Source organism: Carcharhinus amblyrhynchos, chromosome 16 (genome assembly GCF_965287045.1).
Source record: "Carcharhinus amblyrhynchos chromosome 16, sCarAmb.v2.hapA, whole genome shotgun sequence".
NCBI classification, from domain to species: Eukaryota; Metazoa; Chordata; class Chondrichthyes; order Carcharhiniformes; family Carcharhinidae; genus Carcharhinus; species Carcharhinus amblyrhynchos.
The window spans coordinates 38,024,658-38,040,214 of NC_137339.1; the positions used below are offsets into that span (position 1 = coordinate 38,024,658).

At 43.0% G+C, this 15,557-nt stretch overlaps 1 protein-coding gene across 4 annotated transcripts in view; it reads left to right on the top strand.

The window, feature by feature from the left end:
* Nucleotides 1-15,557, top strand: part of bcas1 (brain enriched myelin associated protein 1) — a 113,764-nt gene that overhangs the window by 85,097 nt on the left and 13,110 nt on the right. For 3 of the 4 annotated variants that reach the window (XM_080205005.1, XM_080205009.1, XM_080205007.1), the window contains exons 6-10: nt 1,218-1,280; nt 3,994-4,161; nt 5,644-5,682; nt 7,057-7,236; nt 11,371-11,424. In XM_080205005.1, coding sequence (XP_080061131.1) covers nt 1,218-1,280; nt 3,994-4,161; nt 5,644-5,682; nt 7,057-7,236; nt 11,371-11,424 — 504 coding nt within the window. The remainder of the gene's footprint in view (nt 1-1,217; nt 1,281-3,993; nt 4,162-5,643; nt 5,683-7,056; nt 7,237-11,370; nt 11,425-15,557) is intronic. The other variant, XM_080205006.1, reaches the window with a different exon arrangement.

Below are 15,557 nucleotides of genomic sequence, written 5' to 3' on the forward strand. Positions count from 1 at the left end.
AGGGCCTTCCAACCCTGCTGTCAGGGCCTTCCGGCCCCGCCAGCAAGACTATCCAGCCCCGCTGACAGGGCCTTCCGGTCCCAACACCAGGGCCTTCCGGTCCTGTCGCCAGGGCCTTCCAGTCCAGCCAGCGGGACTTTCCACTGATGGGAAGGGCTGGAAGATCCTGTCCTTCGTTTTTCTCTCTCAAAAGACACTTAATTTGAAATCCCATTTACGCTAAAAGATCCCGCTGCCACTGAACAGTGCGCCATGAAAAACAGTTAGTGGGGAAGCCAGAAAATCTTGTCTGTTATCTCTAGAACCAACAGGGGTTAATTTTTGGACCCACCCACCCACTTTCCTCCCTTTCCTCCACACTGCCCTTGGCAATATCATCCAAAGACATGGGTTCAGGCTCTGCATGCATCCTGATGACACCCAGTTCTTTCAAGTTGAAGTTTATTTATCATTATCAATCACATGTAGGCTTACATTAACACTGCAATGATGTTACTGTGGAAATCCCCTATTCGTCACACTCCGGCGCCTGTTCGGGTACACTGGGGAAGAATTTAGTATGGCTAATCATAGAACCCTACAGTGCAGAAAGAGGCCCTTCGGCCCATCGAGTCTGCACCGACCACAATCCCACCCAGGCCCTACCCCCATATCCCTACATATTATACCCATTAATCCCTCTAACCTACGCATCCCTGGACACTAAGGGACAATTTCTTAGCATGGCCAATCAACCTAACTTGCACATCTTTGGACTGTGGGAGGAAACCAGAGTACCCGGAGGAAACCCACGCAGACACAAGGAGAATGTGCAAACTCCACACAGACAGTGACCCGAGCCGGGAATCAAACCCAGGACCCTGGAGCTGTGAAGCAGCAGTGCTAACCACTGTGTTACCATGCTGCCCCAATTCGTGCATGCTTCTCTGTCGTCAGACTGTTTGTCCAACATCCGGTTCTGAAGGTATATTTTCTCCTGGTAAACATTGTGAAACCAGAAACAATTATTTTTGGTTCCTGTTACAAGCTCCATACTCATTCCATCTCCTTTCCTCCATCACAAAGACCCCATATTTTCATCCCTATAATTGACCTCATCTCATGCCTCAGTCCATTAGCTGCTGAAGCCCTGATGCATGTCAGTATCTGCTTTAAACTCAATTAATTTGGGTTGTCCAGGTGCAGTTTAATAAAAGAATGTGTGATTCTCATTATAGGTGACACCAACAAAATCTTCTTCCAAGTCGGAGGTGGATTCACAAAAGGCATCAGATGACAAGGTAAACCTCTTATTGTTGTTTCCCCTTCATTTGTACCACATACCATTGTGAGGAGAGCAGCTGAGGAACAAAAGCATAATGAGGAAAATGAAGAAGATCAAAAGCAGATGAGCTCAGCCCTTTTTGCCGATACTGTCCATGGAAAGCTGACTTAAATACAATGCCAGTAACCAAAACCCTGTTCCCCATTCCCAGACAGTCTCACACTTTATCTTTCCTCTGTCACTATCATCATTGCCTTTTTGGCTGTAACACAAAAATAAAAACCACCAAAAAAAAACATTTCAAACCAAATTTATAAATGAAAACCTGCCATACTGTTCTCAAACATAAGTCAATCACCCTTCTGCATTTGGCACTCATCTTCCATGTAGCACTATCTCTCCTGGTCCAGCTATGTACTGCTACCCCAAAGGTTGCAGCGTGGCTGCTGACTTCCAGCCAAGGAGACAGCTGACGGTTTTGGAGGATGTAGCTTCAGAGAGCACAGCCATGCACTGCATCATCTCAGAATGGGTGATAGCAGACTCAGCTAGTAAAGCAACAGTAAGGGCACTTGCAACGTTTGAAGTGATAGAATGAGAGTGGGGACAGTCACTTTCTGCTCGATGGAGCAACTGTCACTCCCCCTGGGTAACATCTCAGTAATCCTGTTGGAGAAGAGATTGCTGTGACACCCTGAAATGCTCTTGTAATCTATGGCTCTGATGATAGCAGCCTGGGCTTGTGTAACAGCAACCTGAGTTACTGCTGCACTTGGACATTGAGCGCTACACTTGAGCTGCAATGGAAGCTGCGACAACAGGCATCAGATGCTGCATCGTGGGTCCATACAAGTATTGATGGAGCTGACCACCACATCCATGCAAAACATGCCTGACTCCAAGCTCTGTACAAAGCTGAGGAGATTTTTTCTGTCTCAGAGCATCCTGAGTCTCTGGAGCTAACTGCCTCTGAAGGTAATGCAAGCAGATTCTTTGAACATTTGTAAGGCAGAACTAGATAAATTCCTGAGCGACAAGGGAGTGAAAGGGTATCAGGGTAGGCAGGAATGTGGGGTTGCAATTACAGTCAGATCAGGCATGCGCTTATTGAATGGCGGAGCAGGCTCAACATGCTCCTGATTCGTATGTTCCTATGCCTTTTATCCATGTGCCTGGATGCCCTCACGCACCCCCCCCCCAAGCTCCTGATAACACAGGACAACTCTCCAACTCCAAGGGCTGCATCAGAGAATTTGAAGGCAGGTTTTGCTGTTTCTCACTGAGGACAGATTCACTTTCACCACAATTACAGTGCACCTTCATAGCACATCTTCCTTTTCAGAGGGGCAGTCTGGCTTTATACATTACAGGGTTTGTTAGAATTAGCTGTGCCAGGAAATTGCTATTTTGGTTCAGGCAGTCAGTGCACATAAGATTAGCACTGACTTTCCACAGCAATCATTGTAATATAAAGATTGTATGAAATGTGCTGACTGCATTTCAATCAGTGAACAAGGGTTGATTGCACATTGCCATCCCTACACCTATATGAGAGGCTATCCCCATCACCATGAATTTAAAAGTTAGTAAGTGGTTAATTTTTACAGTTTATTAAAAATAAGTCAATGTGCAACAAAGATGGGGTTGATTTTGCTGACTGTTCAGGCATGTTGATTTTTACAAATAAATACTGCTAGCATCACACTGAAGATATTCCATGGCAATGAGGGAGTTTTCAAGATTATTAACCAAACATAACTGGGTGGGAGTTTAGAAATAGCAACAAGAAATGCCACAAACACTCAGCAAGCCAAGCAGCATATAGAATCATAGAATTCTGACAGTGCAGAAGAGGCTATTTAGCCCATTGAATCTGCACTGACTCTTCTCAAGAACACTCTACCTAGGCCTTAACTCTGTAGCGCTATACATTGATCATGGCCAATCCACCTAACCTCCACATCTTGGACACTAATTGCAATTTAGCATAGCCAATCCATCTAACCCAGGAGAACTTTGGACGTATACAGAGAGAGAGAAACAGAGGGTGGAATTCTCCAGCCTCCCCTGTGGTAGGTTTCCCTTGCTTTACAAAACAATGGCCAGAACAGACGATTGTACAATACGAGAGCTTGAAAGATGTAATCCTAATTAACTCAGGATAGAAATCACAAACTTAAGGCTTCTGCTAAAAGTGGTTGTTTGTTACAGAGCTGCTTTTTCATCACTTTGCTATGAATTATTTCCATTTAAGAATAAAAATCTGGAATAAAATATCTAAGACAACCATGAAACCATCGCTGATAGTTGTAAAAACGTACTGGTTCACTGTTGTCCTTTAAGGAAGGAAATCTGCCATCTTTACCTCGTGTGGTCTACACGTGACGGCAGATCCACAGCAATGTGCCCCCCGAAGGCCAATTAGGGATGGGCAATAAATGCTGGCCCAGCCAGCAACAACCACATCATTTGAATGAATTAAAAAAAAGTTTAAAGCTTTCATTATCAGGATTAACACATCAGTAAGTCATGCCTGGTTTAATTAGCATTATCCATGGGAATATTGGCAGACTATGGACTTTAGTCTGTGATGCTGATATAGCTAAAACAGAAACAGAATGGTGATGTTTGGTGATTGAAGGTATCTTAAGGGGGATTTGATTTTATCAGTCAGTGTAATCGCAGTGACAAGTGTGATAATGAAAAGCAAGTGCTTTTTGTTTTGTTAGAAAAAAGTAAATGGTGAACACAAAGAAGCAGCAGCTAAATCCCACAAATTCGAACAAAAAGCAGCAGAACAGGAGATATCCAAGACAAATGGTGCAGATTCCTCTGATAAAGCAAAACTAGAAAAGTCACCAACGCAAAGTCCGTTTGGAAAACTCTTTAGACAGAAGGTCAGTAATTTCATTACTTTAAACATACTTTTAATGATAACCCTCAGCTATTACTATGATCTCCTTTATTGTAATTTGTACATATATGTGTTACTGTCCTGAAATAACTCACTTACATACTTAATTACAATTTCCTGATGCAATCCCATATACATGTAGCAGCCTAACTATTTGAATCCAAGTTTTCATTATAAATACCTTTAACAAATGGCAAACTAAAAGCCAAGCCCATTTACTGACCACAATACATACAAACAGATTAACTATATAGATAGAAAAAGCTGTCAATCAGAAACCAGCAAATGACCGCCGCTAAAATTTTACACTTCAAAACAAAAGTAATTATAGTAACAACATCAGATTTTTTTGAAATTATAGGATTAGTTGGTATTCACCAGTGTTGTAGTCCTATCTCTGAATCATACTCCTATCAAACATGCCTTCCCAGCTGGAGCTATCTCTTATGAATTACCCTTTATGTGTAGTCGTAGTAGTCATTTAAGTTAGGTCAAAATGTTGCACATATCTCAAGTACACTGGCACAAATAAATCTGATAAAGGTGAGGACCTTATTAAACTCACATGAATATTATCAAGGAGGTCTTGTGACAGAATGCCTAGCGTATAGAAGGAGGCCATTGGCCTCCCTATCCCATAACTCCACCTGTTTACCATGCTAGTCTCCCTGACATTGAGGGGCAATTTAGCATAGCCAGTCTACCTAACATGCACATCTTTGGACTGTGGGAAGAAATCAGAGCACCTGGAGGAAACCCACATAGACACAGGAAGAACATGCAAACTCCACACAGTCACCTGAGGCCAGAATTGAACCTGAGTCCCTGGCACTGTGATGTAGCAGTGCTAATCACTGTGCCACCGTGCTGCCTGTGACACAATGGTAACATCCCTACCTTTGAGCTAGAAGCTCCATGTTTGAGTCCCACTGCAGGACTTGATGGCCAAGAAAGGTTCATTCATAACCCAGCCAAACAGGTCGATTGTCAACCTGTAAATCCTTCCAATATGCCAAGGGCTGACAATAAGAGCGGGAGAGACTCCAGGTCAGCCATGCTTGATATGGAGTGGCAACCCGAAAGTTACAAGACAGGTTGTCAACCTGTTCCAGGGATAACTAGCGAAAACTGCCTTAGCACTCTTAGTGCAGGAAGAGAATTTGAATATAATCAAAATTCACTCCCTTTTACAAAGACATGACAAGAAGTTTAAGTGTAATTGTTGATGAACAAAATTTTACGTATGTGCTGAATGTTCAGTCTTGCATTTGGGCTGTCCTATTTCTACTCAGTTGCAAACCTAATTGGGACTCAGAAAGATCCTTGTTCTGTGGCAGAGACCATTGCGCATTGCTCAATGCCACTGCACCTCCCAGATACAAAAGCACTAAATTACTTATACATTTAACAATATAAAATCTCCTTTAATGATCAATTCATTTTGCTCTCTTCTTTCTTCATTCAGACCATCAAGGAAGTGCCACAGGTTAGTGAAAATAAGCAGGTGAGTTAATTATATACTGTAAATTCTGCAATCCCCTGAAGGCAGCCAAGAGACTCAGTTATAGGAAACTTGTGTCAAAGATGAGACTAGTTACTACAATTCCAATGCCATAGGCTGCGTTCCACTCAACGGAATTCTTTCCTATAAGTGCTGAATTTACTCTTTTGTGCTGTACTATAATTGTATTAAACCCATCATTGTACAGACTGTTGTGAATGTTAGCGTGATGGCAGAATTTATATCACGTTAAGTACCATTTTTCCTCTGATTTTCCCTTTGCGAGACCACGGTTGGAATGTTAACTCCATGTCAGCTGGATTTTCCCATTCCACTGCAGTGAATGGAAATTTGGCTGGGTGTCAAATTCTCCGACCTCACTGCAGCGGGAGTGTGACGTGAACAGCCAGCAAACTTTCATCGATGGGTTTCCTGACAATGCTTATTTGCTTTTGAGAAGATGGTGGTGAACTTAACCATAGCAGTCCATGTGGTGTAGGTACACCCACAGTGCTGTTAGGGAGGAAGTTCCAGAATTTCTGATAGTGAAGGAAGAGTGATATATTTCCAAGTCAGAATGGTGAGTGACTTGGAGGGGAACTTGCAAGGGTGTTACCCATGTCCATCAAGGTGGAAAAGGTCATGGGTTTGGTGAGTTACTGCAGTGCATCTTATACATGGTACACAATGCTGCCGTTGTGTATTGATGGTGAAGGGAGTGAATCTTTAAGATGGTGGATAGGGTGCCAATTAAGTGGACTGCTTTGCCCTGGATAGTTGCTGTCAAGCTTCTTGAGTGTTGTTGGAGCCACATTCATCCAGGCGAGATGAGAGTATTCCATTGCATGGTGACACAGTGGTTAGCCAGAGACTCAGGGACCCACGTTCAATTCCAGCCTTGGGTTACTGTCTGTGTGGAGTTTGCACATTCTCCCCGAGTCTTCATGATTTTCCTCCTGGTGCTCCAGTTTCCTCCTACACTACAAAGACGTGCGGGTTAGCTTGATTGGCCATGCAAAATTAACCCTAGTGTCAGGTGGATTAGCAGGGTAAATATGTGGGTTTACGGGAATAGGGCTGGGTGGGATTGTGGTTGGTATAGACAATGGACCGAATGGTTTCCTTCCATACTGTAGGAATTCTATGATTCTCTTGACATGTATCTTGTAGATGGTGGACAGGTTTTGGGGAGTCAGGAGGTGACTTATGATATGTACTTACTGTAGAAGCTTAGTTCAAAAGTATTTCACCATGGATCCAGGATCAAGTAACACTACTGCCCTAGTATTGCCGGTGCATATTGTGCATGTAGACAGCGCTGCATTTTGAAATCTGTATGTAATTGTCATTTTACCATGAACTATATTTATTATCCAGGTTGAACAAGAAAATGTAACCAGTACATCAGATTCAAAAGCTGAAAAAGGAATGTCCCAGCCACAAAGACAAATGTCAAAACAGGAAATTAAAAGTCTTGAATCTGCACAGAAAATAGAGTCTGAAGAAGAGGAAGTTAAACCAGCCAAAAAGGGCTTCCTGAATTTCTTCAAACAGATGGTAAATAAACAGATGCATCTTTATTAACATATTTCCTCCAGGACTGAGATAGTGGGATGAATTTTAACTCAAAAAACAAACATGTTGGGTCAGTCTGAAAAACCTGCTTCCTGACCTAAACTGACCTTCAAACCACCCGTTTCTCGTCATCCCTGAGGACAGCAAGTGGCCAAGCAGTCAACCTAACTCCAGGAAGCAGGCTGTAACTTTAAACAGGATAACGAGGGTCCATTCTCATTTAGGTGATTGACTTCAACTGCAGTGGACAGGCTTTTCCAAATGACCGTGAGGCTGCCAGCTCGTCAAGACGAGGTTTTGATGCATTCAAGAGTTAAATGCCTTCATACTTACCTCCTGGATCTGGTTACCTGCCTGAACAGCCCAATTGGGCACTCTGTCAAATGGTTTTCCCCCAAGAGATCTTGATGCCATCACATTGCCTCTAGTTTCAACCCAACTGACAGCACACCAGATCCCCAATTACCACCACCAACCCCGACACCGCTCTTCCATGCCCCACTCCACACCAGAGTCATATGATTTGTTAGGCATGTAATGGGTTAATGTGGGATGGAGTATAGGGGAAACATGACCTGCATCTAGGAGTAACTATAGCGTTGGACAGAGTTTTGTATGGAAGAAAGCATGGAGACAGCACGGAGATGAGAGTATTCCATTGCATGGTGACACAGTGGTTAGCCAGAGACCTTTACAATATAGTTTCTAGTAGTTAATAAATACTTACTGTTGAACTACCTAAGACCACAAATACCTTAATTAAACCTACTGAACTATGCCCAACACCTCACAACAGATTCAATCCCTCCACAGATTATTGGTATGATCAGAAAAACGCCAGGATCACTTTGCATGGTCACTGACAGACCTGGCAATGATTTTGAATAATTAATGATGATGTTACCCAATGGCCAGACAATAGTCACGTGATGTTGAGGGTGGTATCATGTAAGACAGGTCCAACAGTATCTTTCTTCAAAAGGCACACTCAGTAACCTGGTTGACCAACATTTAACGAATGAGGCTCGGAAGGTGACCCTGTGGAGCTGTCCAGCCTCTAATTGGTGGATTTTAATATTGTACCTTTTTTTTAATTCATTCATGGCACGTGGGCTTCGCTGGCTGATCAGTATTTATTGCCCATCTCTAGTTGCCCTTGAATTGAGTGGCTTGCTAGACCATTTGAGAAGGCACTAGAGTGTCAACCACATTGCTGTGGCTCTGGAGTCACACGTAGGCCAGACCAGGTAAGGATGGCAGATTTAGCTTCCCTAAAGCACATTAGTGATCTAGATGAGTTTTGCCAACAATCGACAATGGTTTCATGGCTATTAGTGGGTTCTTAATTCCAGATTTTTTTCTATTGAATTTAAATTCCAGTATCTCTGGTGGCGGAGTTCGAAACCAGGTCCCCAGAACGTTAGCTGAGTTTCTGGATTAATAGCCTAGTGATAATACCACTGAGCCATTGCCTCCCCATCTTTGAATAATACCCAGACTGACTGCCAATTGCCCGCAAATGAACGGACGTTCCATCAGGTTGGGTCATGGCTGTGAAAACACCGCGACCTTCAAAATAGCAGACCTCGGAGCATCCAGTACAGGAGTAAGACCCCAGAGCATACAGGAGTAAGACCAGCTATGCTGAAATCTGGACTGTCAAATACAAAACCAGCTCTAGAAGAGCGCCTGCTGCAGATGACATTTTGGAGTCAGAGTGGCACCTATAGCAGCCAAAAACCAGCTGCTTTGCATCTGAATTTTGCAGTCATTTTCTTTAACTGTGGTTGCCAAATTACATTAGCAGTGGAAACTGGCCTCCTTTTGAAACAGAGCAACAACACACATTTGGAGGCACATACTCATTGACAATTTTGACAAAGAAATGGGATGTTAATAATAGAACCATAGAACTTTACAGTATATAAGGACTCCATTCAACCTATTGTGACAGCTCTTTGCAAGAGCAATCTGAAACTAATCCCACTGCCCTACTCTCCCCCTAGCCATATATCTTTCATGCTTTCAAATGCTCATTCATTCTTTCCAGAAGAGATGCAGCAGTCTCCGCATCAACTATTCTGTATTTCAATCGCTAGGTTTTTTTGTTCTTTCCCTCCTTCAGCATCTTTGCACTGGTTTTATACTCAGTCTTTTTTTCTCTTCTCGAAGTGCATTACCTCACGCTTCTTCACATTACATTGTATGTGCCATCTGTCTCCCAAATCTGCCCACCTGTTTATTTATCCTCAATGTTTGCTGAAATTCCCACTGTTGTGTCAGCAATAAATTTGAAATTTGCCCTCCCTATTCCAAATTAATTATATTGACCAAAACCAAAAGTGCACTCAATTCTGAACCAGAAGTTATCCATTCCTATCTAGAAATGAGACACTTGCCAAAACATTTAATGCTTTTCAATGCTTCTGCTTGCATTCAGGAAGCTTATGTGGAATTGCAAAGATGATCTAAATAACAAAATGCTGAAAAATATCTTTTTTGAAAATTTATACATGAATTATGAATAAAGATCTTTGCATCTGCTGTATACTTTTTAAAATAATGCATTTAATTGTGCCAGTCATCAGAGAACATTCTGCTTTTGACAAGCACTGATTGTTAGAAACAGCATATATTAACTGAAAATGTGATGGTTGTAGGCAGTAATCAGTTACAGATATCCACTGTTACTTCATTAGAAACACTCGTGAGTCATGACCTTAGTAGAATGTAGTTAGCGTTGTTTAGGATCACATCAAATACCATGTGGCACAAATTAAGTAATGTTCCAATATAGACCAGAAATGTGAATCATTGATGTAGGCACACTTGTTATTAATCCAGCATGTAGCAGGCACAATTCAACTACGACAGTGCAAAGGACATAATTTTATACTAAGCCAATAATAACTATATAATAAAAATTGCAATGGGACTAGGAAACATTAAATATAGATTAATTTGAGTTGGAACTTTGCCTCTGGCATTCTCCCAAAGCCTTTCTGAAAAAACCTATGCAAATAGATATTGACAGTGATACCAGCACCGATCATGACCCTCACTGGAAGGCACAAAAGTGGACATCACAGAGCAGTTAAAGAAAGGAGCAGATTTGCTATGTGGCCTTCCAAATTAGAATAGCTGAACGGCACTCATCATTAAGATTGACAAATGACACATAAGCACTTGAGATATACCAATAAGTAACCCCTAACCACTTCCTGGCAGGAAGATAAACTGAGAAAAAGTTTACATGCAGAAACGTTAAATTAAAAGCCATTTATTAATTCAGTAAATTGCTTGGAAAAATGACTAAGAGAAGTACCTGAGAAAATACTCTCATCTGGTTTGATGCTTTTTTGTGAAAATATGTGTAGACGTGTCTTTACAATGTTGGCTGTAAGATTGGCGAGCATTGTATCATCATCACTTTTTCTCTATTGATTGTAAAAGTAGGTGGAATCAATCAAGACCTTGAAACAAATATGTAGACCTCAATCTCCAGCTTCTGAGGTTGGCCAACACGTGATTTCCATCAGTTTAAATCAAATAATGGGCTGGTAATCACAGAAGCAAAAAAAACCACGCGTAAATTAGAACGGAAAAAAAACAAAACGGCAAATGCTGCAAATCTGGATTAAGAACATAAAATTCTAATGACTTCATGAAAACAAAATGTCATATCCTGTCTTTGATCTTTTTAGATGCAATATGCATGTCTGTAATTTCAACATTTGATTCTTATTTTTCTTAAAAGATCTGCTTTGTTTAATTTTTTTATTAAATCCTCTTTTTTCTGTAGTTTGTGATAAAACTCACAATTTCCAGAAGCTCTTTCATTTCAACAAATATTACAAAATATCCTCATGGGACGAAGGTACAAGTGTAATGAACACTGGAAGTAATTGTTTTTAACAGAAACAAGAGCAATGGACTAGCAGCAGAAAAAGCACCTGTAACAAATGGGATGTGTTGGCCACTGCTGCGACTGATCCTGAACTTATTGATGTAGTTGAGATGTACATCGAATAGATGAAGAAACTGAATGCATACCTCATTTAAAAGTCAATCCTATATTTATCATTAAGTAATGCCAGATTGTATCTGTTATTGCAGTCAGTCAAAGAGGATGAGAAACATGCCGATTCTGCTAAAGTTTCTGAAGAAAAGGTAAGTGCCTTTATAATTTGCCATAATGTGCACGACACAGATTTAATACATTACTGGTGGATGTCCCATAGAATCCCTACAGTGCAGAAGAAGGCCATTCGGTCTATCGAATCTGCACCAACCACAATCCCACCCAGGCCCTATTCCCGCAACCCCACCTAAATACCCTGCTAATCCCTCTGACATTAGGGTCAATTTAGCAGGCCAATCAACCTAACCAGCACACCTTTGGACTGTGGGAGGAAACCAGAGCACCTGGAGGAAACCCACATAGACACTGGGAGACTGTGCAAAGTCTACACAGACAGTGACCCGAGGCTGGATTGGAACCTGAGTGTCTGGTGTTGTGAGGCAGCAATTTTAACCACTATGCCACTGTGCTGTCCCATGGATTTTGGAGGAATGGAGTTGCCCTCACTGCACACGTGACATTCTGGGTACAGATACAGAGATCTGCACCTTCTCCAACTTGTGAAGCTCCACCCAGTGGTAGAAGTGTGAAGGCAGTTGACAGGAACACGTTGCAGTTCTTTCCTCAAAGAGAGAATGAGCTATAGTGGCAAGCTGCCAAAGGCAGTCAGGATAGACTTTTTAAAAAAACTGTGGCAGGAAAATAATTTTAGAGAGTGTTTAAAGGAAACGCGAAGCACCAGAGAGTGAAAAGTAGGTCTCAGAAGATGGTGGCAGACTCACAGGGCTAACCTCAGAGAAAGCGTTGAGAAAAGTTTCGTTAGCCATTTACTTGCTACTCGATCTTCTTTGAAACCACACGGGGATTAAGACAAGTGGAATCTTCAATAGAAGCAGCGTTACTGGGTTGTGGGACAATAGAACCAAAGTTGACAGATGTAACTCAGTCCTTCTTTCAAAGCCACACATCCTGTCCTGGTTTTTAAATCTCCATTATACATTCCTGTGTCCACACTTCAGCTTTAGGGTGACGTAATTACAGTGCGGCAAGTTTATTATAGACAATTCCCATCATAAATGCTGATTATATAAAGATGATAGTGAGTTTTTATTTATTCTTGGGATGTGGGTGACATGGACAGAACCACACTTATTGTCTAGTCCTATTTATGATGTATTGTAAACATTGTATTGCCAGTTTATGCTGCACAGTGTGCTGTCACTCCTTATGGTACAGTGCATTGTCACACCTTATTACACAGCTGCGCTGTATGTTTCTTCCATGTTTCCCTTGAGATTTGCCCCCAGACATGGCACAGTGGTTAGCACTGCTGCCTCACAGCGCCAGGGACCCGGGTTCAATTCCCAGTTTGGGTCACTGTTTGTGTGGAGTTTGCACATTCTCCTCTTGTCTGCATGGGTTTCCTCTAGGTGTTCCGGTTTCCTCCCACAGGCCAAAGATGTACGGGTTAGGTGGATTGGCCATGCTAAATTCTCCCTCAGTGTACTGGAACAGACGTCGCAGTGTGGTGACTAGGGGATTTTCACAATAACTTCATTGTAGTGTGAATGTAAGCCTACTTGTGACTAATAAATAAATAAAGACAACCGCCGTGCCCCAACCCCACCAAACAGGGTGCCACAGTGGTTAGCACTGCTGCCTCACAGCACCAGGAACCCGGGCTCAATTCTGGCTTTGGGTGACTGCGTCTGTGTGGAGTCTGCACATTCTTCCTGTATCTGCATGGGTTTCCTCCCACAATCCAAAGATGTGTGGGTTAGGTGGATGGTAAATCATAGAATCCCTGCAGTGCAGAAGGAGATCATTCAGCCCATAGAGTCTGCACTAACCATAATCCCATCCAGGCCCAATTCCCATAATCCCACATATTTATCTACTAATCCCCCTGACACTAGGGTCAATTTAGTATGGCCAATCAACCTAATCCGCACATCTTTGGATTGTGGGAGGAAATCGGAGCTCCCGGAGGAGAGCCACGCAGACACGGGGAGAATGTGGAAACTCCACACAGTCTCCTGAGGCCGGAATTGTGCCCAGGTCCCTGACGCTGTGAGGCAGCAGTGCTAAGTACGGTGGCACCATGCTTTGTGGGTTATGGGGATAGGGCGGGGGAGAAGGCCTGGGTAAAATATTCTGTCAGTGCAGATTTGATGGGCTGAATGACCTCCTTCTGCACTGTAGGGACTCTGTGATCCGCTATGATAGATAGGAGAGATTTGAGACAAAATGAAAATGCTGGAAAATCTCAGCAGGTCTGACAGCATCTGTGGGGAGATAACAGAGCCAATGTTTCAAGTCTGGATGACCCTTCATCAGAGCCCAGAGAAATCTGAACTTTGGGAGGGAGTTAAACTGTTAAACGTGCAGCACATGGCTCCAAGCCACAGTGCACACACCCATTGTCATTTGATGGTGCAAATATAGAGACATCCAAATACCCTGTCAGGAAGGGGAGTCTCTATTACATTAACTTATGTAAGAGACCTTGCAGTATAATTAGGAGCCTGATTTAAAGTTCACTGCTGCCGAATAGATCTCCTGGAGGTCACAAACCTTTGAAGTGAAAGGGAGACAGGAGCTGCAGTTCCAGAGGTTAAATACTCTTTCCTGCACTGCTTGTTGAGAAAACCTTTGTCATCCTCCTCCCCAACACCACAGAATGTGACCTCAGTACACTCCATCATCTGTCTCTCTTTTCCCCACCATGAAATCCAACTTTCCACTCCTGCATCCCAAGTACCAACACAGCTGTGCTGGCTAACCTTTCCAACAGCCCCCAGCATGGCTGACTTTCACAACTACCCCTTACCATGGCTGATCTCCCACTTCCCTCACTGTGATGGCTGATCTCCCACTTCCCTCACTGTGATGGCTGATCTCCCACTTCCTTCACTGTGATGGCTGATCTCCCACTTCCCTCACTGTGATGGCTGACCTTTCACTTCCCTCATTGTGATGGCTGACCTTCCACCTCCCTCACTGTGATGGCTGACCTTCCACTTCTCTCACTGTGATGGCTGACCTTCCACTTCCCTCATTGTGATGGCTGACCTTCCACTTCCCTCACTGTGATGGCTGATCTCCTACTTCCCTCACTGTGATGGCTGACCTTCCACTTCCCTCACTGTGATGGCTGACCTCCCACTTCCCTCACTGTGATGGCTGACCTTCCACTTCCCTCACTGTGATGGCTGACCTTCCACTTCCCTCACTGTGATGGCTGACCTTCCACTTCCCTCACTGTGATGGCTGACCTTCCACTTCCCTCATTGTGATGGCTGACCTTCCCAACCCTCTCTGTTTTGACTGCCAACCTCCCCATCCTTCACTGTAATGGACAACTCTCCCTCCTCCCCTTGTCTTGAGAATCACTTTTCACCATCTCCCCCTGTAATCAATGATCCTCCTCCTTCCTCTTTACAACATGATAGCTGACCTTCCCCATGCTTCACTATGATCAATGACCCTCTCTCCTCCCCCCCTTGCCATGATGACTGACCTTCTCTGTATCTCACTGCGATAGGTGACCTTCCCTCCTCCTCCCCATGCCATTATGGCTGGCCTTACCCATCCCATCTCACCACGATAGTAGATATTTCCATCATAATGGTTGACTCCTGATTGTCAGGACCACACACAAGGGTTCTCAACTGCAACCTCCTACCTCTGCTTTGAATTCTCCCCTCCTGCCCAGGCTGTCCATTTGACCAGCTGCTGAGAAAAAAGCATATTTTTAGAGTGATAATGTGGTCTGTCATTGGACATCTGTGTTCTTGGCCTTGGTGCGCACATTAGCTGAGTGCAATCCTCCCCACACCCTCGCAGCCACCCCATAAATATCAGAGCTGTTGTATTTGTACATGATTATATTTCATGGAATTGACAAAACAAATACAAAAGCTTTACTACCACGAGCATCTGCTTGGCAATAGATCTGCCACATTAATCTGCTCCAGTATACTTTGATATATTTCCAGTGTCTACAGCAGGTGAAAGTTATTTACTGTGTGATGTGGATTTGTGTTTCCAGAATGTGTGCCTAGAGGTTGCCTGGTTATGAAGAGCTGTCATCAACCTAGTTTCAAAGCATGGCTTGATATTGTAAAACACTGATGTATTTGAAAAGTTAATGTCCCAGACTAATCTCAATCTCATTTATTTTTTCAAAGTATTTGAGAAATGTTTTTGTTCTCATTCTCTG